General features: G+C 34.3%; 1 protein-coding gene across 1 annotated transcript in view; it reads right to left on the bottom strand.

Moving 5' to 3' along the window:
• Positions 1 to 21,923, bottom strand: part of RSRC1 (arginine and serine rich coiled-coil 1) — a 405,767-nt gene that overhangs the window by 220,332 nt on the left and 163,512 nt on the right. Inside the window, exon 6 of the mRNA XM_041733898.1 lies at positions 2,166 to 2,202. Within this exon, the coding sequence (XP_041589832.1) occupies positions 2,166 to 2,202 (37 nt within the window). The remainder of the gene's footprint in view (positions 1 to 2,165; positions 2,203 to 21,923) is intronic.

Raw genomic sequence — 21,923 nt, 5'->3', positions numbered from 1 at the left:
AGATCAATCTATTAGAAGCTATAACTCTAATTGTATTTAGCTACACGGCCAATTCAAAGAAGGGCTACATGTGCTAGAAGGCAAGAGCTCGAAGTATCTGCTCAGCTGGAAACTGGAGAAAAAAAACCTAAGGAGCCCACAGCTGCTAGACAGTTAGGTTTCATTAATGCTCAAACAATAAATTCTTGAGTTCACTTCCCTCTAGGCAGTTGTGAAGAACATCACTGACTTTACTGGACAGTAGTGCACAAGGCAGTATGATATGTACATATGTGTATATAGAGGATATTATGTTATATATTTATGTACTCATATTATTGCTAAAAGTTCAGTCAGTAGATCAATTTCACAATGTCAACCTATAGAGTCTTTTGAACAACCTAGATAAAATGCATTAAACTCATCTAGTTCTTCCTACCTGTTGTACTCATCCTGGCTTCTTCATCCCTAAAATGCATTATCTTTGAAATATATTTGATGTGTATGACCCAGATAAAAATGAAATATAATTTAGGGTCCAAGAATAGAAAAGAATAAGTAACAATTACTCCTGACTTTAATAAGTAGCTATGTTTTATCAAAGGTTTAAATGTTTTTAGTTGGAAATTTTTCTTCAAATAAAATCATCTTTTAGAAATTTAAAAGTTTATGAAATAACTAAAAGTGCAACTATTCTGACTAAAGTGGGCAGTGACAGTCTGGAGCGCCACCTGCTTTGGGGAGCCTTCCTGGCAGCCCAAGGCAGTAAGAAAACAAGTGCTGAATAAGATTATAAGTAGAATATAAATGGATGAAATAGAAGTTCATACTAGTATAAATATTAAAAATATGAAATTTAAACTAAAAAAATTAATTATTATTTACTGAGAAATATGAAGTAGGTAAAAGTGAAGTCTTTTTAATAAATAATTAATAAAATAAGTATAAAAGACAGCTAATTTTGGCACAATGGTAGCTGTTCTTCCTTATTATAAGTCCCCAAATGATACTGGAATTTGAGGTTTTAGAGCAATATTTTTATTCTAATATCCATATGTCCTAAATATATATACCACTAAGAAGTGACAAACAGATTCAGGAAGTGATTTCTAATAATGAAATAACAATGTTATTTATTTACTTCTAATCGGGACAAATACATATTCAAATATTCTAACTAGGTTGTTACATACTGCTTTTTAATAATTAATTAATACTTTTTAGGGTCATTTTTTTAAAAATCTGGGTTTCCTTTAGCTATCACAGGGAAAGTCAAAAATCCCTTCCAACTCTAAAACTACTATAAGTCAAAGTGAAGCTGTTTCTTGCTAATGTTTGCTTTGTGGAAGCAAACAAAAGCACATTAATAGTTAACAAAGCTACAATATGATATACGAATGAAGTCTTGCATTAAAAAAGTACTTAGATTGTATTTACAAAAGAATCTCTATCATTAATTATTCAACATTTGGATTTGACCAGAAACCAGAGCATGACTTTATAATGCTTTGTTTAAATGAACTACTTAATGTTGTAATGAACACTCAATGCAGGAAGCTAAATGAATTTTGGACCTGGTATAACAGAACAGTTTTTCTAATTTTTTGATCAATGGACAGATTTTAATGTTAAGTCAGTTTGAATTTCATTTGTACTTTAAAAATGTTTACTTAAACCAAAAATTTTGCATCTCAATTATTTTATATTCTAAAACTGAATGTAGTTTAAACCAATGCATTATTCATAAAGCTAAGACATCAGGAAAAACAAAGCTGTGCCCTTCTTTCAAAGCCGTTAAATTGCTAAAACATACCATATTTATGCATGCAATATTTGATTGTGTTTTTCTTAAAACACAAGCTTGTTTTTGTCAGATCAAGATATGCCAAAAATTCTACACCAAACATTTTTGTTTATAATTAAAGCAATCATCAATCCAAGGATTGTCATCCATTTTATTTCATCTCTACATCAAAAAAAAAAAGTAATTTTAAAAAAATTTTAAATTCCCTTGAAATGATAAGATAAATGAAAATGTAAGTGCCTTCACATAATAACAGTAAGCTGACCCTTTGGGAAATAGTTGACTTTCTCAATACAAGGTATTCAAAGCTCATTCAAAAGTGTTCATTTAGAATGCAGATATCAAAGATGATGCAAATGTTCAAGAGAAAATTAGAACTTACCAGATGTTCTAATCCAGCTTTGATGTTTCCAGATTCCCTAAAATAGAAGAATAAAAGTTCTAAATAGTTGCTAAACACTTGCCTGCTATAATTTACATTTACCTCAAATGTTTTATAAATTCTTATAATTTTTTCAGATATCATCACTAATGTTCACAATAACACGGTTTTTAAGGACAGAACATTTTTCATCAAAAGGAAACAGATAATTCATTTACATCTAATAATATTACCACTAAAATTGGGATTCCACTAATAAAATGCTTCAGATTTTTCTAAGTCAGCAGAGAACAAAAGGAAGTCGAGTACTATTATTTTACTATTCACACATCTATTTATTTTACATTAGCTTTTTCATTAGAATTTATGATTTCTCCAAAATTTACTATAAAAATGTTCATACTACCATCTAGATTCTACTATGGACATTTTACTACATTTGCCTTATTAAAAATCCATCCACCAACAATTGCATTTTTTTAAAGATTTTATTTATTTATTCATGAGAGACACAGAGAGAGAGAGAGAGAGAGACAGAGGCAGAGACACAGGCAGAGGGAGAAGCAGGCTCCATGCAGGGAGCCCGACATGGGACTTGATCCCGGGTCCCCAGGATCACGCCCTGGGCTGAAGGCGGCGCCAAACCTCTAAGCCACTGGGGCTGCCCAACGATTGCATTTCTATATAAAAAATATACACATAAAGAATATATTTGTGACTACATATCTTTTTTTTTTCATGAGAGACATAGAGAGAGAGGCAGAGACATAGGCAGAGGGAGAACAGGCTGCCTTTGGGGAGCCTGATGTGGGACTCGATCCCAGGACCCCGGATTCACGCCCGGAGCCAAAGCCAGATGCTCAACCACTGAGCCACCCAGGTGCCCCAGTGACTACATATCTAAATAACTACATCTTAAGAATTTTTTGCTTGACATTAATTTTATTTAGTGTACACTACACATCAAGACCTAAGACAATTATAATATTAAAGAACAAAGTATCACCAAAGAAGACACAAATATCAAGTATCATGATATATTTTAAGTATTTAACTTGTTTTTCACTACAAAAAAGATTTCTGATGGAACTAAAAACACACATGAATGTGTCAGTAACAAAGATAATTTAAACATACATTTGGTGAAATGCGGCAATTAGTTGTTTTTTCCCCTGATTTTAGTTTATACTAATTTAGTAGTGACAAATGGACTTAGAATTTCCTCACTCAGACCAAGTAGTATTTTAATCCCATCATAAATACCACCCCTTGTATTTTTAACATGAAAATATACTTCTACTACATTGCAGATAATAATTATGAAGCATCCAACAACAGCATTGCATTCATGATGTTTAATCTTTCTTTCACACCTCTTTCTTTCTCTAAAGGGGCCCCAAGTTTACTTCTCTTCTATTTCTGTCTCCAATTCTCTCTGCCAAAAATATACTTCTCTCTGTTTCCTTTGTCCTGCCATATAATCTTTCCAAATTTCCCGATCGTTTTCCCTTCAGATCTGCTGCCTGAAAACTATATTCATGGCTTCCAACTTTTGCTCTCACTGCCCAATTGGCACACTGGGAATAAATTCCAACATCTACTGATTAGCACTCATCTTTAACCATTCTCTTCCCTACTTTCTACCTCTGACAATCTTAGTGATACTATATATTCAACACTTAAAAATTTAAGGATTTCTGAAACTCATTCTCTGGATGTAGTCCTAATGACAACTGACAGGAATAAACTGTAAGAAGAAATGAGACAAGGTTAACAGGTACATAAATAATTTTTACTTTATTATTACAAATTTAATGCATTTGCTGGAACTGGGAGTCAAATAAAACTTTATGTTTTCACAAGAGCATTCTCATACAGTCACCGTGTAATTTAAAATGTAAACAAAAAAATAATGCACATAATGAAATATCTGACAGTGCAATCAATGTGTGTGTGCACCTGCCGTAAAACTGAGTCTTACTCAGTTCTCAACCATCACTGACTCCCCATTCTCAACCAGGTACTAGCTCTTTGTTTGTCCTTCTAAAGATATTCTGTATGTTTGTGTGTGTATTTCTCCTCCTCTATTTTTTTCTTAAACCCAAACAGAAGCATCCTATACTCACTATCTTGTCCCTTCATTTGGCATTCTACCTCAAAGGTTGAACTATATAATACAAATCTACTTCATTTTTCCCCCATCGCTACATTGTCACATAATGGTTCTTATTAGAAAATAATACTGCAATATAAAAGAACAAAAATGCTCAAAGTACAAGATCATAATTTACTATCTGAAACCATGGAATCAGACGTGCTTCATCAGAGCATTTTAGATTCTAGAAAGGTAATAAGACGTATAGCATACTGTATGTCATGTAACACTGGCAACAAGGTTTGAAGCAGCATCTCATCATTATACACATCAATAATTCTGAACAACATGAATGTCCATACAAAATAGGATAAACAAAGACTACGCGTAACTTCATTTCAAGGTCAGTTTTACTGTCAATTAGTTTGTCACAAACTTAGGGAAAATCTCCCAGTTTCTTGAGCTATTTGTATTTTGGAATTAAGGATAACAATCTGTTCTTAAAACAAAAAAGGCTGATTAGACTATTGCTTTGCTATATTTATAAATGATGCTTTAAATGATATTTAGGAAACAGGCATTTTGAATGGTATGCATGAAAGAAAACTAGGCATCATCCTTGATGCATACCCTTTCTTCTACTACCAAACATAAACAAACGTAATCAATCACAGAGTCTTGGCTACCCAACATCCTTAATTATCATTTAGAGCTAGCCACTTCTTTCTAACCTCACAGGTACTACTTTATTTTAGGTCATCATCTTTTCTCTCCCAGGCTACTGTAAAGCCTCTTAATGGATCCCAATGGCTCCTGCCTCGCCTCATGTCCATAACACAGCAAGATCTTCCTAAAATGTAAGCTTGATCATGTCATTTCCTTTTCAAAATCCAACTCCTACTACATGCCAGTTTACTCATTCCCTCTGTTATCATGCCAAAGCTACATTGCCAAAACTGTGACAGCAACAGCCCTAAGAAATTATTCACCTGGCTTCCCTCACCACTGAACCACTCGCTCTCTCTAGCTGACATGCTCCTTTCTCCCAGCCTCCTTTAGTCATTCCTAATCTAACTTATAAACAAAAACAAAACAAAACAACAACACAACAACAACAAAACATCCTTCAGGACTCATTCAGTACAGGAAGGGAAACCTTCTCTGGTCCTCACAAATGAACTAATCAACTCTTCCCATGTGTTCTCTTCACATAATTTATCATACTTTATATAAATACCTAATTACTTTCCCACTGACATCACTAAAATGAAAACTCCTTGAGAATGTGGATTGCATCTTTAAAATTTTTATATCCCAGCATCCATCACAGTGCCTGCATAGTGTATATTCAACTAGTAAGGGTCTGACATCTAAACATGAAGACAAGGTTGGATGGAGAATCAGGAGCAACCAATTCAGGTCTCTGGGTGGTCCTACACAGCCCCACTCTATCTCCACAGCACACGAAGAGCAAGGCAACTCCAAAGGCAAGAGGTTGTTTGGGAGAGTGGTATTAGGAGTTGTTTGTACGCGTGTGGTGCGTGGTTGTTTTGTTTCGCTTTGTTTTATGGTTTTGAAGGAGTATGAGAACACAGCGGAAAATGTGGTTGATTCAGGCCAGAGCACAACACTAGAGGCTTTGCACTCTAGTTTTTAAATTATCCCAGAGAAGCGTAAGCCAGATCCTAGACTTTTATGCCTCTAACTTAAAGCTACTAGCCAAGGCAGCCGAATGTTGCAAAGAAATAAAAGAGAAGTCCACAGGAAAATTTTAAGACCTCTGAGGTGAATAAGCACAGGAATAACAAAACAACAAATGGAGCAATTTCATCCAGAGAAAAAAGAATATACTGAGCAAGAATATACTATAAGCATAATAACATCTTTAAAGATAAAAAGATTTCTAGAAATTTAATACAAAAAAACCAGCTATGAAGGGGAATCAATACGAGATAGTGGGTATTAAAAATACAGTAGTTTGAAATAAAAAACTCAGAGGATGAACTGAACGCACAATAGCTACAGACTGAGAATAAATTGGTGAGCTGGAACACTGGGTGGAACTCTCCCAGAAGGCATAGTATAAGGATGAAAAGACAGAACAAACACGGGATAAGTTAAGAAGAGGAACAGAACTGTGAACATCTATATAATGGGAGCCCTAGAAGGAAAGCAAAGACAAAACAGAAGAGAAAAAATATCTGAAGAAATAATGACAAAAAATCCCAGATATAGAATTATTCAAATCTTAGACTGAAAGGGTATGCAGAGCAGTGAACAGGATAGTTAAGTGAAAATCCACAACAACACATAATATAAGGATAACTAAGACTGTTGTAGACCATGAGCAAAGGCTAAAAGCTTCCATAAAGAAAAGGCATACCCCTGCATACGGGAGGAGCAGCACTGACATCAAACTTCTCAATAGTAATGTTAAGGTATAAGATATGTAGTATGAACTTTAAAGATATTGTATTAAAGGAAAAGGACTCTGAACCTAGAATTTTTATATGTAGTTAGTAAACTATTATTTAAATTGAAGGAAAAATAAATTCTCAGCATACAAGGTCTCAGGAAATTCACAGGCCAAAGATATTATTTCACAGAAGTTCTGTGGAATGTAATGCAATAAGAAGAGAAATAAATTCAGGATCAGATAAAGCCAATACAGATGGACTTAGAATGGAATTATTATAATCTAAGTAATTAGTAACTAAAAAGAAATTTCACCCACAGTGATGCAGAATCAAAATGCCAGAAGATTCTTAGGTTGGGTAAAAAAACAAAATCCAGCAATGTGTCATTTACAAAGAGATACATAAAACAAAAGAATTCAGAAAAGTTTCCAAAAAGGGTATGGTAAAAGATATAACCAGGCAAACTTGAACCAAAAGAAAACTGGGGTGGGTAAGTTAAATGACAAAATATATTTAAGTCACTCCTCTATCCAAAGAAAAAAAATATATATATATTTTTTGAGAGATATATATGAAAAAGAGTATTATATTTTAGTAAAAGATACAATAGATCAAGAAATGTTCATTTATATCCAGAAGGTTTGCATATTCCTAAAATGTAATACGTATCATAGACGGAGACAACAAACTTTCAACAAGTTTTCCATGGACATCAGTTTCTTTAGTTTTACTTTGGACAGAAAGACAAAGAAGAAGGGCCATCTCCAAACAACCCAACTACAGCATCAGGAGTACATAAACACTGCGTAAGACAGCATGATACATAACCCTGGTTCTAGAAGCACAATACCTAAACTCAAATTTAAGCTGCACTACACAAAATAGTTGCAAGAGCTTGGTAATAACCCAACTACTCTGAGCTAAGATTGTCCGCCAACGATGTGAAAAAAGAAGCAAGATAATGTACATGAAGAAGGAACAATGTAAACACCATACACCATACTGTGCTATAAAAATCTATTATTACAACAGACATTAAAATACAAAAGTCTTAAAGTGGTTCCAAAAGCCTTAATGAATTTTTTTAAATAGAGTGGCAAGATCCAAGACATTGACAGAAGGATCTTGCAAGAAATGGTATAAAGCCTGTCCTCTTTAGTGGTCTGTCTCTTGGGTTGTCCCTGTCATGACTTCATCAATATTTGTGCAACTCCTTTTGCCCTGTGCTGAAAGCAGACTTAATTCAATTATAGGTCTCAAAACTGATAAAATGGTCTTGAAGTGGAAAATGGGAAGAAATTATTGGCAAATGAATAAAGATTTGTATCGAACTAACACACAGGAGTACAGCAGGTCTTTTTTTAATCATTCCCTGTCTTAAATCTTCTGGGAACCATGAGTTTCCCTTCCCCTCATGCAGCACATCGATTTCTGAATTAGACTGCAATATTAAATAATTAATATACTTGCCATGATTGATGTTTTGCATTAGTTGAATATTAGGTTATCAATCAAAATCCACTTGGTTTAATGTAATAATATTGAAAAAGTGTCACGGGCTGTTCATCCAATTTGTAGTTGAGGCAGCACAGATAGTAATGTTGGCATCACACGCGGCTCTAAAGCAGGAAATGCAGTGGCTCACATGGATGAGGCAGACATTTTGAAACTCACTGGGACAAGGCTGAGGTTGTCCTAAAATAAACCTTGTGGCACCTGTCAGGCTCAATATTAGGTCTTTTTCTAGGAGAAAGGTGCCACACATCAATCAGAACATGGCAGGCGAGAAAAATTTTAGAAAGAAGGATACTAATTTAACTTTGTGGCAAACATTTTATTATTTTGCCAAAGGAAGACTGCTCTGAATACAGAAACTGTTGCTATGATAAAGCTTATAGCCCCTTAGGAAATTTCCAAACAAATACACTAAGATTTTTAAGAACTAGTCTTACTAGGAAGAGATCTATTTTTTTTAAATTTTTATTTATTTATGATAGGCACACAGTGAGAGAGAGACAGAGAGGCAGAGACACAGGCAGAGGGAGAAGCAGGCTCCATGCACCGGGAGCCCGACGTGGGATTCGATCCCGGGTCTCCAGGATCGCGCCCTGGGCCAAAGGCAGGCGCTAAACCGCTGCACCACCCAGGGATCCCCCTTGTTTTGTTTTTAATATGGGAACAATATGATCAGTAAAGTGATCATTCAGGTTTTAAAATGGTCTAAGGGAATCAGGTTAAGGAGTCACAATTAACAATAGTATTTATTTTTTTAAAAAACTCTGTTCCTTCTGATGAATGCATTCTCCCTCATTCTCAATATTTTGCACATATACTTGTAAAATACCAGCTTAAGTTTTTTTTTAAATTACTTATTTCTCCCAGTAAATGATTTTTCTTACCATTCCTTATTATATCTGAAATCTATTATAGACTCACTTATAAAAGTAACATTTTAAAAACATTAAATAAATAAAAGACATTCAAAAAGAAAGTGACTCTTTTAGATGGAGAGTAGAAAAATAACAAAAGAAATATAAAGCCATTTCATAGAGCAAGCCAAAATCCAGTGGGTATTTAGTTACAAAATACTCAGAAATCATAATGAAGGTAACCAACCAAAATAGTATTAAAGTATCGTTTCACTGACCAAGTCTTTAAGAAATAAAAGACTAAATATATTATAATAGGTAATGTATATATATAATCCATATAAAATGTGCACACACATAGTAATTATGGAAAACAAGGTAAGTCCTAAATAAAATATTTTACAGGGTTTTTTTGTCATGAAGTAAGTATATTATTCACTTTTAAAGGATTACTATGCTGCAGTTTGCCGTAAGAGATTCTTATCAAAATTAATTTTGTATCATCTCTTTCATAAAACAAAAATCTACATGAGGTTTTTTTTTAACATAATGGCAAAGTTTATAAAAGCCTAAGTTATAAATTTAAAAAGTATCTACACCTCCCATCTAAATAATTGATAAATTTTTACATGTGTATATTACTTTTCAAATGTTATTAATGAAAAAATTGGTAATATAAAAATCTAAAAACATGAGTTCAAATTCCAACTCTACTACTTACTAAATAACTTTGTCAGGTTACAGAGCCTCTATAATTATTCTATATAAAGTCACAGACTAATATATAGACAGAATATATATAGACAGAATATATATAGACAGACAGAATATATATATTCTATATAAAGTCACAGACTAATAATGACAGACTAATAATGAACCAACTGATTGCATTCCACTTTCAAAACCAAGAAATATCTTTATAGATGTTAGCTTTTTAAGTCATCTTAAAATCTATCTCAACTGTAGTACCTATAAATGAAAGCCAGTCTACTTTTCAAATAACAAATACACATAAAAGGCTTAGCCCAATGGCTAGCATCCAATAAAAATACCACATATATCCTGGCATAAGTGCATCCTAACATGCTGATCTCTTTGAAATGAGAAGAATAACATGTGTTGAAAAAGTAAACAACAGTTTCTCAATGATCTGATGCCTTTTACATTTTAATCCCAATAAGAAACATACAGATGGAGTGGCTGGGTGGTTCAGTTAGTCAAGTACTCAACTCTTGATTTCAGTTCAGGTCATGGTCTCAGGGTTGTGAGATTCCACTGTGAGGCTCCACTGGGCACGGAGCCCACTTAAGATTCTCTCCCTCTGCCCCTCCTCCTCTCTCAAAATCAAACAAACAAAAGAAACATACAGAATATCAGCTCCAAGTTCCAAAAAGATCTTTCTGGAATTCTCAATTTCAACCCATCATGTTTGGTTAGAATTCTCAGCATTTTTTCCCTGATTGGAGACTATCTTGTGAATCACTGGCTCTAAAGATATATTATTCTATTACTGCAATTCAGAATGATAGTTTTCAGATGTTTGCATTTTACAAGTAGTTTTTTATATGACTGATTATTTGCAATTAATTCTGCTCCAGAATTTATAAATCATTTGCACAAACAAATGTGGCATGGTACTTTTACATGTACTATTCTGTTTTTAAGAGTCTTTAATTTTACAAATATTAGTGAGGTTTCATTAAACATATTAAACAGCTAAGGACATATTATACACACTGAGCTTCCTGCAATGAGAAGCTGAACACTTAAGTTGGTATGTAACAATTAAGCCATTTATAGTCATTCAGGTAAATAGGTTCTGGCCTTCACAGAAATGGTCAACAAAGGAAAGAAAACAGATTTCAGTATTTTTGCAGTTGTGTTCTATATAACAGTTTCAGAAGAAGATAGAGTGAGAGAATTCCTCACTAATAGATCTTAACTAAAGAACTGCTAAAGGAATGCTTCAGAAACAAGGGAAATTATACTAGAAAGAGACCTGAACATCAAGAATGAAAAACAAAGCAAATATATTTACTGAGCACCCTTATACCTATCTCCATGATAAACTGAATATGTTATTCAATAACACAACCAAACATCACCAACAAAAAGTACAGGTATTAAGATACGATATCTATACCTCAGATACTTAAAACAACGTGTCAAACCAAGACTATTACAAGTGTGTTACCAAGACTATTACATGAAACAGTATGTCCATGCCAGGCAGGGAAAATCCATGTAAACATGCTACCCACTTGCTATTTCAAACTACATGCAGAATTAATATTCAGAATCAGTGACAATCCTCTTTCCCACTGAGGCCAGACACAGCTCAGGAATCTTTCTCAACACTGTCATCTAAGAAATCATTGCCAGTTGTCTTGAGTCAGCAGGTGAGATGCAACCCATTCACCACCACCCTCTTGAATCCATGTTCTTCACCCAGCTCAAGTTCAGAAAAAGGAGAAATTGTTGTGTGTGTGTGTGTGTGTGTGTGTGTGTGTGTGTGTGTGTGTGTGTTAGAGTGGTTGGGAAATCTTTTGAAGAGGTGGGTAATTTTATCTGGATCCTGGAGGAGTGAGCTCAAAGGCCCCATATAACCTGGCAGAGTTCAAGTAAGGGGAGTCACCCACCCAGAATAGATACATGAAAAGGTCATATTACTGTTAGTCTTTAATTTTAAATAACTGTTATTTTGTAAGTTTTTAGGGCCGTCATGTATAATTGTGCATGCTCATTATAGAGGAAAAAAGGAAAAAAATCCTCATGGGCAGTGGTAGCTGAGAGCTCTATGCATCCAAGCAGTGCATCCTGGTGTGGTACTGGATCCACAGGAAGAAGGGACACCTTTTCCATATATGCACAAAGGTATCATATGGGCTAGCAGAAGCCCTGCAAAAAAATTAATGCTTATTGTAGAAAATTCAAAATCACATCTTGTTCTAATGAAGAAGAAATTAAAGATCACCTGAAATTCTATCAGCTAACATAATATCAACATGCTTTATTTTTTTTCCTCCATTCTTAAGCAAACACACAAATATACTTACTTTTTTCCTTACAAAAATGGGATCAGCATTAATTTCTGCTCTGTAGCTTCAATTACTTCAATATTTAAGTATATATTATAAATAGCTTCTCTGGTGTTAATAAATACATTTACAAATAATATTTTTTTACTGTTTACCTACTATTCCACTCACTGATGTATAATACATTAACTTCTCCATTATTGTTGGACATTTGGCTTGTTTCAGATTTCTAACTCTAAATTAAACGGGTGTAAAAAATACAAAAACTGATCACTGGATTTAAAAATCACTTATGAATTTTATGTAATGTTAATTTCACTTGGAGGAATGGGGTCAAATAATTTTTAAATGGGGGAATAAATCAGTGTATTCCATCTCTAGTAAATATTTAAACATATATTATATAAATATAAACTTGTATTTAAACATAAAGTTTTATTATAATATTTTAAATTTAAATGCACTTAAAAATAGAAAGTCCAGGGGATCCCTGGGTGGCGCAGCGGTTTGGCGCCTGCCTTTGGCCCAGGGCGCGATCCTGGAGACCCGGGATCGAATCCCACATCAGGCTCCCGGTGCATGGAGCCTGCTTCTCCCTCCGCCTGTGTCTCTGCCTCTCTCTCTCTCTCTGTGACTATCATAAATAAATAAAAAAAAAAAAAAAAAAAAAAAATTTAAAAAAAAAAAAAATAGAAAGTCCACTACCATAACATTGTATCCCAACAATTCCATAAAAGCAGTATCTACCTATATGGAATAGAGTCAATAATCCCAAATAAAAGGTAACAAATATATACAAGTTTTCTATTAATGTTTTTGGCTGAGAGAAAATGCAATAGAAGTATATATTTCTGGATAACAGCAAATTTTCAATAGTTCAAAAACTGAGTATTCAATTTAAATATTAACATCTTTTTTTTTCAAATATTAACATCTTTTGATGCTTTTTTTAATCTTTCCTATGATAGTATCCTATGAAACTACCCTAATACTCTAGCAAAAAACAAAAAACTAAGGTGTGACTATAAACAGGTAAGTACCTAATAGTGCTAGGAAATAAAACTCCTAAAATCTGTCTTTTTTTAATGATTATTTAAAAAAATAAACTACTTGGTCTAGAATTCAAGATTCTTGCTGAAATCGAATGATTTGTCATTTCCTAAAGACCTCTTTGCACTTAAATTTTTGATCACATTATTTGCCTAAGTAAAATGACCTTATAAATTCTACCCCTGAGGAAAGTATGTGCCAAGCATTATAGTAAGTGCTTTACATGAATTAGCTCATTTAGTCCTTATAACTTAACTATAAAACTACTTAGATGAAATCACTGAGGCTGAGAGAAGTTAGGTAGATCACATAGCATACCTCCCTCTGCTAGTAAACGGTAGACTTGAAACCAAGCGGCCAGAGTTCACTGCCCAAATCTTAATCAAGAGAGAATTTATTACTGTCAATCTCTAAACAATAATCTTAACAATGAAGCAAGATTCTACAGTATTCTCTTACTCCTTAGTTGGCACCATGATTGGAAAGATGGCTGCAAAGGGGTGAGGATTTAAGTAAAATGAACACTCACCCTTAATGATCAGCCACTATTTGCCAGGTGCTGAGCCTGTTCATCTATTTATACTCGCACTAAATTCTAATAGTATTCACAAAAAGAAAAATATTAGAGTGCACAGATCTGCAAGATAAAACTAAATGCCATTTAAACCTAGCAAACAGATTAAAATGAATGATAATGTTTCCAGTGCTGGCAATTGTGTATGGAATCAGATACCTTATGTCCTACTGATGAAAGCAGAAAATATTACAATTTTTCTAAAGGGAAATGGGAAAATGTTCAAATTCTCAATAATACACATAAAGCCTTTGACCAAATGGTTCTATTTCTCTGGGTTTATCTCAGTGATACATTCACAAGATATTAATCACTCTAGTGTACTTAATACAAAAAAAAAATGGGGAAAACTAAATGTTCAATAATGGCAAACTATGAAATAAAATAATATCCACACAACAGAAAACCTATAGCAATTAAAATTATGATGCAGTTGTATATGTATGTGAAAAATGTTCTTATGGCATATTAAGTTTTAAAAAAGAGCATATTACAGAATTACATGATGTCAGAGTTGCTTAAAAGTTTTATACACACATATGTATAGTATCAGTACATATGTGTGTATATCTGTGTATAGCTGGAAAGTTATAAATCACAATGTCAACAGTAGTCAACAGTGGGATTTAACAGTGGGATTTTGAGTGGTATTTATGTTCATTCTAATTCTCTTATATGTTTTTTAAGTTTTCTTCCATGAAAACACATTACTGTCAGTCCAGTTGAAAAAATATGTATTAAAAAAAATTCTCACAGCAACTCTGTGGTGTCCTACATTATCCTCATTTTGTAAATAAGGGATATCCAGCTTAGGGCAAGAAAGTAACTTGCTAAAATGGCAAAAATTGCTCTATCTAAATCCAAAACACATACTTTTTCTTTCAGAATGGAAAGGCTACCTGCTGTCTTAGGGAAAACAAAGCTAGACCTATATTTGGCCCACACTTTCCCTTTTCTATACACCCTTGAAATACTTTCTCATAAATTATCTCTGTACATGCCTGTTAACCTTCAGTCTCCTCTTTAAAGACTTGTCTACAATTTTGTTCATTTTTATACCATCTACACTGTTTAGAACTAATAGAATCTTCCTCAATTTGGTAAATGATTATATAAGATACAGATGAACTCAACTTAAAGTCAAAGAATGTGAAACTAAAATAGAGATAATGAACATATTTATGCCCACAATGCATGAGACAAATGGAAATGGTGAACCTTTCAATAATTGGTCCAAATTGGTCCAAGTGCTGCCACACTTCCTTCCTTTTCCACTTTGCCTATATTAATTTCGGTTCCTATCACTTTACATCAAAATTCTTCCAATACTCTTCCAAAACATCAATGTCTTCATACCTCAAGTCAATGTCTCTGTTTCCTAATATACAATATCAGCCTAATAATTTTCTACTACGATCCAAATATACCTCTTCTCAGACCAATCGTCCATGTTTTCTCATGCATTTACCTTTCTAAAACGGTCTTCTTTTCCTCACTAGATCTTCAGATTCTAAATATTTATTGTGCAAGAACCAAACTCCCACTTCTATGTTCACAAAAGTTTCTTACATCTCTAAACTTATAGTCACTCCTTGACATTCAATGGTAAGTTCTAGAACTTCCAAATACACTTGATTATGAATGCAATAATGTGTGCAAAGTGCTTAGCAGATTTTTCTTAGCATATACTAATTATTATCAATATCATTACTACTATGAACACATTTTACGAGCACTGCTCAATACATTATGACCAGAAGGAAACAAAGTCACTCTTGAGACAATGCTGCCAAGTCAGCTGGCCTCATTATCAGCTAAGTGAAAGGACTCCTGCACATCATCCTCACAGAACCTATGCTTTAACGTCATGCCGGAGGAAAATTACAAAATCTCACATCCAGTGGGCCATATAAGCCCTATTTGAACAGAAAGAATATTAAATCTGTGGCTACACTGCATTGCCCTTATAGAAAAGTCTCCACAGTCCAGTATTTAATATTCAGTAAACATTTTATGTGGCTTCTATGTGTGTATCCATTGACCAGGCTAATTTTTTTTCTTTAAGTAAACCTTTTGTTTTCCTTGAAGCAAACTATGGGCAAGGATTAGGTAGATGCAGTGCAGGGAAGTGGGACTAGGGGGCTGCAGTTCAGGGCAGGGGGCCTCATCTGTCTGCTGAGGAGCCCCAACAAAAGGCTCTTGCCTCTTTATAGATCAGTGGACCATGGATAGGGAGAGGGGAAAGGAGTAGGAATGGAGGAGTACTGACTCAAAGCAGAGAGAACTGCCACAGATCCCAGTAAGGAAACCTCTGGATTAAAGCATCTGGCCTAGAAATGCCTGTGATTGGGTCTGGAAGATCACACAGAGGACTCTGGCCTGAAGGCTGCCTCCTCGGATACCCTCCTACCAACTTCTCAGCATCCCTAAGTCAAAGTGTTTGAAAAACTATATATACTATGTCTCCACATTCCTACTTCCCATCACATCCCCAAATTACTCTTGCTAAAGTCTGTGGCATCTTCCCTGTGTTACCCAATCCATTTTTATTACCCTTCTCTTTATAGCTTCTCAGAATCATTTGTTTCTGTTGAACACTCTCTCTGGTATACCCTCTCTCTCCTCACCTGTCTTCTATGACATCACATGATTCAGGCTTTCCACTTTTTCTCAAAAAACGACTCAAGTCTTCTTTCTAGGGTCATGCTCCTCTCTTCAGGCATCAAAGGTTAGAGCTCCTCAAGGCTCATTCCCAGGCCCTCATCTTGTGATACTTTTTTCCTCATCTACCATGCCCTCATGCATAGCATTAACATCAATCTATAGGTAAATGACCAGAAAAATATGTATAGTCTTCAGAGGCTCCAGATCCAACTATCCAGTTGTCTATTTGCTAGTCTCAAAACTCCAAAACAAAAAACAAAAGCTTACACTCAATGTGTCAAAACTGAACTTATATTCCTCCTTCAAAATCATGCTTTTCAGCATTTCCTGTTTCAGAAAGGAGTCCCATCATTCACTGTGTTGCTCAAGCCAAAAACCTTACATTCTTTTCACTGTTCCTACCTGTATAACCTGTCACTAAATCCTACTGATTCTACCTCTTTTTTTTTTAAATTTTTATTTATTTATGATAGAGAGAGAGAGAGAGGCAGAGACACAGGCAGAGGGAGAAGCAGGCTCCATGCACCGGGAGCCCGACATGGGACTCGATCCCAGGTCTCCAGGATCACGCCCTGGGCCAAAGGCAGGTGCCAAACCACTGCGCCACCCAGGGATCCCCCCCTTTTTTAAAAATTTTTATTTATTTACTGATTCTACCTCTTAAGTAACCCTAGACACTAACTGTCTCTACTTACATAAACTGCCGCCATCCTAGTCCAACCACCATTACCTCTGGCCTAGTCTCGTCCTCATTCCCTTGTAATTATCTTCTCCAGGCCACTGCTGTTTCCCTCCTATGCACATACTACAAAACACTGTAATTGTGTAAGGGGACGTCGCATTATTTCCCTGTCTGAAGCTCTTTAATGCCTTTCCACTGAAACCATCATGACTTGATCCTCCTGCCTTCATCACTTAATCATTCAACTACTACTGAGCATAATCTTTGGGTCAGATTCTGTGCTGAGTATCAGGGATTAAGAACAGACTGAGTTGCAAGGAGCTTATGGACAGGCACGAGAATCATACACAACTAACACACAAACATATAAATTAGTAACTGTTACATGAATGACATTTCAAAAGTACAGTGAAGGAATAGTACAGAGACCTATGAGACACAATAAAAGGAATACAAGATCTAGTTTAGAAGTTCTAGAAATTCTTCCTTCATCTTACTTCATTGCTATGTTCACTCACTACACACTTCCTCAGTAGATGTCTCATGCTTTTCAAGAAGCTACCCAGAATCTGAATCCCCTTTCAAATTAGGTGAGCTTTGATTCCAAAGTAATCCAAATAGAGGAAGACAGGATTATTCCAGAAACTCTGAATCAAGAATAAATGAAGGACAGGAATACAAAGATTATTCTAGGTGACAGCAGCAATGATGAATTGCAAGTCCAATGGCAGCAACATTGGTGTTGCCAGTGCCCACATACTGACTACACTGACCGCATGATACAGCCATCTTAACTCCTGTTCATTTTCATAACCTGGGGTTTTCAGAGTTCCACTTATTACATAAGCTACCCAATAATCTTGCATATAGTTATTTACTTTCTTATTTTCTAATAGAACCTAAGCTTGGTGAGGATAGTTTACATGTAGACAGGAAGGAATGGCATGTGTGAGTCCTGCAGGCTTGAAATAGCCCTGCGTGTAAGAACAATTTTTGTTTTTTCTACTTCATTTAAAGTCGAAGTACAAATGAAGATTCTTCTAGGAGTGACTTTATTATCAAAAATGGTTTTCTATTTGACCACATAAAATAAAAAATAATATATTCAATTCATAGGCACATTCCACCAAATATGTATTAGTAGTATTTGAAGGCCACTAGGGTTGCCAGTAATTCTTTTGAGTTGAGAGTACAAATCAGGGGTCAGCAAACCTGCCACCCGGTTTTGTACAGCCCACAAGATAGACTAGCTTTTACATTCTTAAATGGCTGGAAAAAATTAAAATAATATTTTTTGATAGGTGAGAATACTGAAGTCCAAATTATTTTGTCAATATATAAGGTTTTGTTGGAACACAGCCACACTTGTTCCTTTCTAGTTTTCTGTGGCTGCTTTAGTGCTACAATGGTCAGCTGAATGGTTACAAGAGAGATCGTATGTAGTACTCTCATTGATTTGCACTGCTGCTCAGAGCACAAAAACCACAGTGATACAGTATATATAACTCAACAGAATTTCAAGGGCTTCATGAATTGTTGTGATGTGACATTTAATTTTTGTTTTAATACCAGTATATAGCAATCATGTCAAAACAGGAAAGAAGAGAAAAGGGGACTTCAAATGGCATACTTTTAAGGCACAGGGGAATGTAGATTATTTTATCAAATTAAATAACAATGCATTACATTTATTATACAATTACAGTATATCTATGCTTAAAGAACAGGTGTTGACATTCTCAACTAAGAAGTCTTCACAAGATTTCCAAATCGCAGAAAAGCAACAGTCAAAAAACTGAGAAAATTTAAAATGGAATACCTCATCACAGCAGAATTTCTTCACAAAAATATAAAATGAGTTTGAGTGGTATATTCATCAGCCAATCAATGAAAACTATTCAACAATGATGAGTTAATTAAATCATGTTTGACAGCAGCAGCCAAAGGAATGTGTTCAGAGAAAATAAACTTGTTTAAAGTGATTAGCCTTTCAGTATGAACAGGAACTCAAAAAGTTGAGGACATAGGGAATATCATCAACAGTCAAAGACAAGGCAAATAATTTGAGGTGGTTTTCCTGAGCTCCTGGTGAATCCACAGATGTCAGGGACACTGCTCACTTGTTTGAGTCAGTGCTTCCTCTATTTGAAGTGACTAAAGAATTAGCCTTTGTTAATAGTCTATGTAGAATGTGAAAATATTTTCAAGAATACTGAGAAAACACTAACTCAGTACAACCTGATGTGAAATTTGCTAAGATATGTCACATATCACAGTGGTTAAAAATATGTATAGGACAGAGAGACTTAGTTGGAGAAACTTATAAAGCTTGTGAAAATATAAGCACGTGTGAAAATTTAAAGCCTATGGTTATTCATTGTATTATTCATTAGCAAATATTTTCTGAAAATATTTGAATGTGTCATGTGTTATTGAACCAGTTGTGTCAACAGTGAACCTCATTTATTCTTGTGGATTTGTCCATTGTCCATTTTGTAAATTTTTGACAGAAAAAAAAGCTGAACATCCAGATTGCTCTAACACACAACACTTTGATATCTGAACAATGGAAAAGTTTTATTTTAAGTTTTTCCAGAAAGGGTCAAGATTGAAACTTTTCTAAAACAAACAAACAAAAAAAACTGCCCTCAATCACTTTCAGTGACACTGGACAGCTCTGGAAATTAGCTTTAATGTAGACTTAGTAATGTTTCTTAATGAATTCAGCCAAAAATTAAAAGGTAAACAGTGTTTACATGCAAAACTTACACTGCAATAAAGTCATTCAGTCATGACTGATGTTATTGGGTCACAAAATAATGTCAACCTGCTTTATATACTTCTCATTTTGTCAAGTTTAAAACAAGATCTCCATCCCCATATACTGTTCAAGGAGTATATTTTCTGAGCTCAAACTACAATTCCAGTAGTATTTTCCAACCTTGATGCAAGTGTAAAGAAAATTTCTGTATTGCCAAACCCATTTTACTGTGCTATTGAGGAGCTTCCTCTTCAGCTGGAAGTGATTAATCTGTAATATAATAAACTAAAAGGCAAATATCGGGGCACCACTCGGTTAAACGTCTGCCTTCGGCTCAGGTCATGATCCCAGGGTCCTGGGCTAGACTGGGAGCCTGCTTCTCCCTCTCCTTCTGCCTGCCACTCCCCCTGCTTGTGCTCTCTCTCTCCCTCCCCCTCTCTATCAAATAAATAAAATATTTTAAAAATAAAAATAAAAAACTTATCAAGAAAAGAATCTATAAGAATTTTATAGTTGCCTTCCAAGCAACACTGAGTTCAACTGAAATCATATGCTCATGGATTGTGATCAGTATTTAGCAGTGCCTATCATCATGAAAAACATTTTGAAGATGAACTATTTAAAATCTCATTATCAATTAATAACAGATGAACATTTGTAATAAATTTTGGTGACAGAGATCACTAACTCTGAACCCCAATTAAGTGAAATGCTATCCCAAAAGAATTCTATTCTTCTCATTTATACATTTGTACTACAAAAGCTGTGCTAAATAACTACCTTTGAATTTTGTCATTAAAAATTGTGGACATTAATTTTCTTTTATTAAATAAATATTTACATAATACCCTCAATTTTGCCTCTTAGCCCACAGAGCCTAAAATTTTATTATCTGGGCCTTCACAGAAAAAACGTGCTGACTCCTCAGCTAAATCATTTAAATTCCACTTGTATTCAAGCTGACCATATGAAGTTTTTTCACTTGGGGAAATTTAGGGTAGGCAGATGGAGGTAAATGGAGATTTGTTGTTTTCTTATTATTTTGATAATTTCATGACACTCTTAACAGAATCATTGACAATACTGACAGTACCTCAGTACCCAAACTGCAATTGACAAATTAAGAAAAGGAAGATGTAACAAAATATAAAGAAGAGCTGTATTAGAAACTTGAGAACTTGGTCAATCTCTCCCACCTCCTTTTATTCTACTTTACATATCAAAAGAGGTAAGAATTTTCTTAACTATATGTAATAACATGTTGGCTGAAAAACAAAAGAAAATGGCTACCAAAATAAAAAAAAAAAAAGAAATAACTTTAACATCAATTCTAAGACAGAAACTGTTGTCTTTCACGAATTCAATTCATCTCTTTCTAAAATGAGAGTTTGACAAAGAAGGAGTAACATGAAAAAAGATAAATGTTAATTACTCCATCTAAAGACTAACCTTGGCATAATCAGAAGGAAACATTCTAGTACACTGGAGAAAAATGGCTTTTTCTTCATTAATTAAAGATCATTTAGCATAACATTGAATAATCAGTTTTGCAAGCACTGAATTTTTATAAAATAGGACTATATGAAATCTATATGAAATCATAAATACATTCCTCAGTACATCTGAATATTCTCCAAATTCATCATATTAAACATTAAAAAAGAATGTTTAAAGCTCATGCATTATAGGGATTTGTCTATTATAAAGCAAGTAATAGAATTAAAAGAATATAATACTGTTTCAGGTTTTGAACAGGGTAAGAGTGAAGCAGCATTCTGAATATTTCAAATGTTATTTTATTGGGTCACAACTATTTAAGACTTTTAGCGTTTAAATCTGTATGGTAAAAAAAATAAAAATAAATCTGTATGGTGTTATCAGTAGAAATAGCAACATTGTAACTTTTTGCAAGGTGATATGAAAACAAAATAACCAATCATACATGCTCTTTTTTGCCTAAGATAGTTCTGGCTTATTTCTGACATCTAGCAGAATTATTAACAGCATTTCCTTTCACTTTTAAAGTGTTAAAGTCAGGACAATATATTAAACGGTCACCCTTTACATAAAGAAATGCCAAGCCTACACACATCATAAAAGGATAA

The sequence above is a fragment of the Vulpes lagopus genome, chromosome 19 (assembly GCF_018345385.1).
Source record: "Vulpes lagopus strain Blue_001 chromosome 19, ASM1834538v1, whole genome shotgun sequence".
In the NCBI taxonomy this organism is placed as follows: domain Eukaryota; kingdom Metazoa; phylum Chordata; class Mammalia; order Carnivora; family Canidae; genus Vulpes; species Vulpes lagopus.
This window is presented reverse-complemented; position numbering and strand designations above follow the sequence as displayed.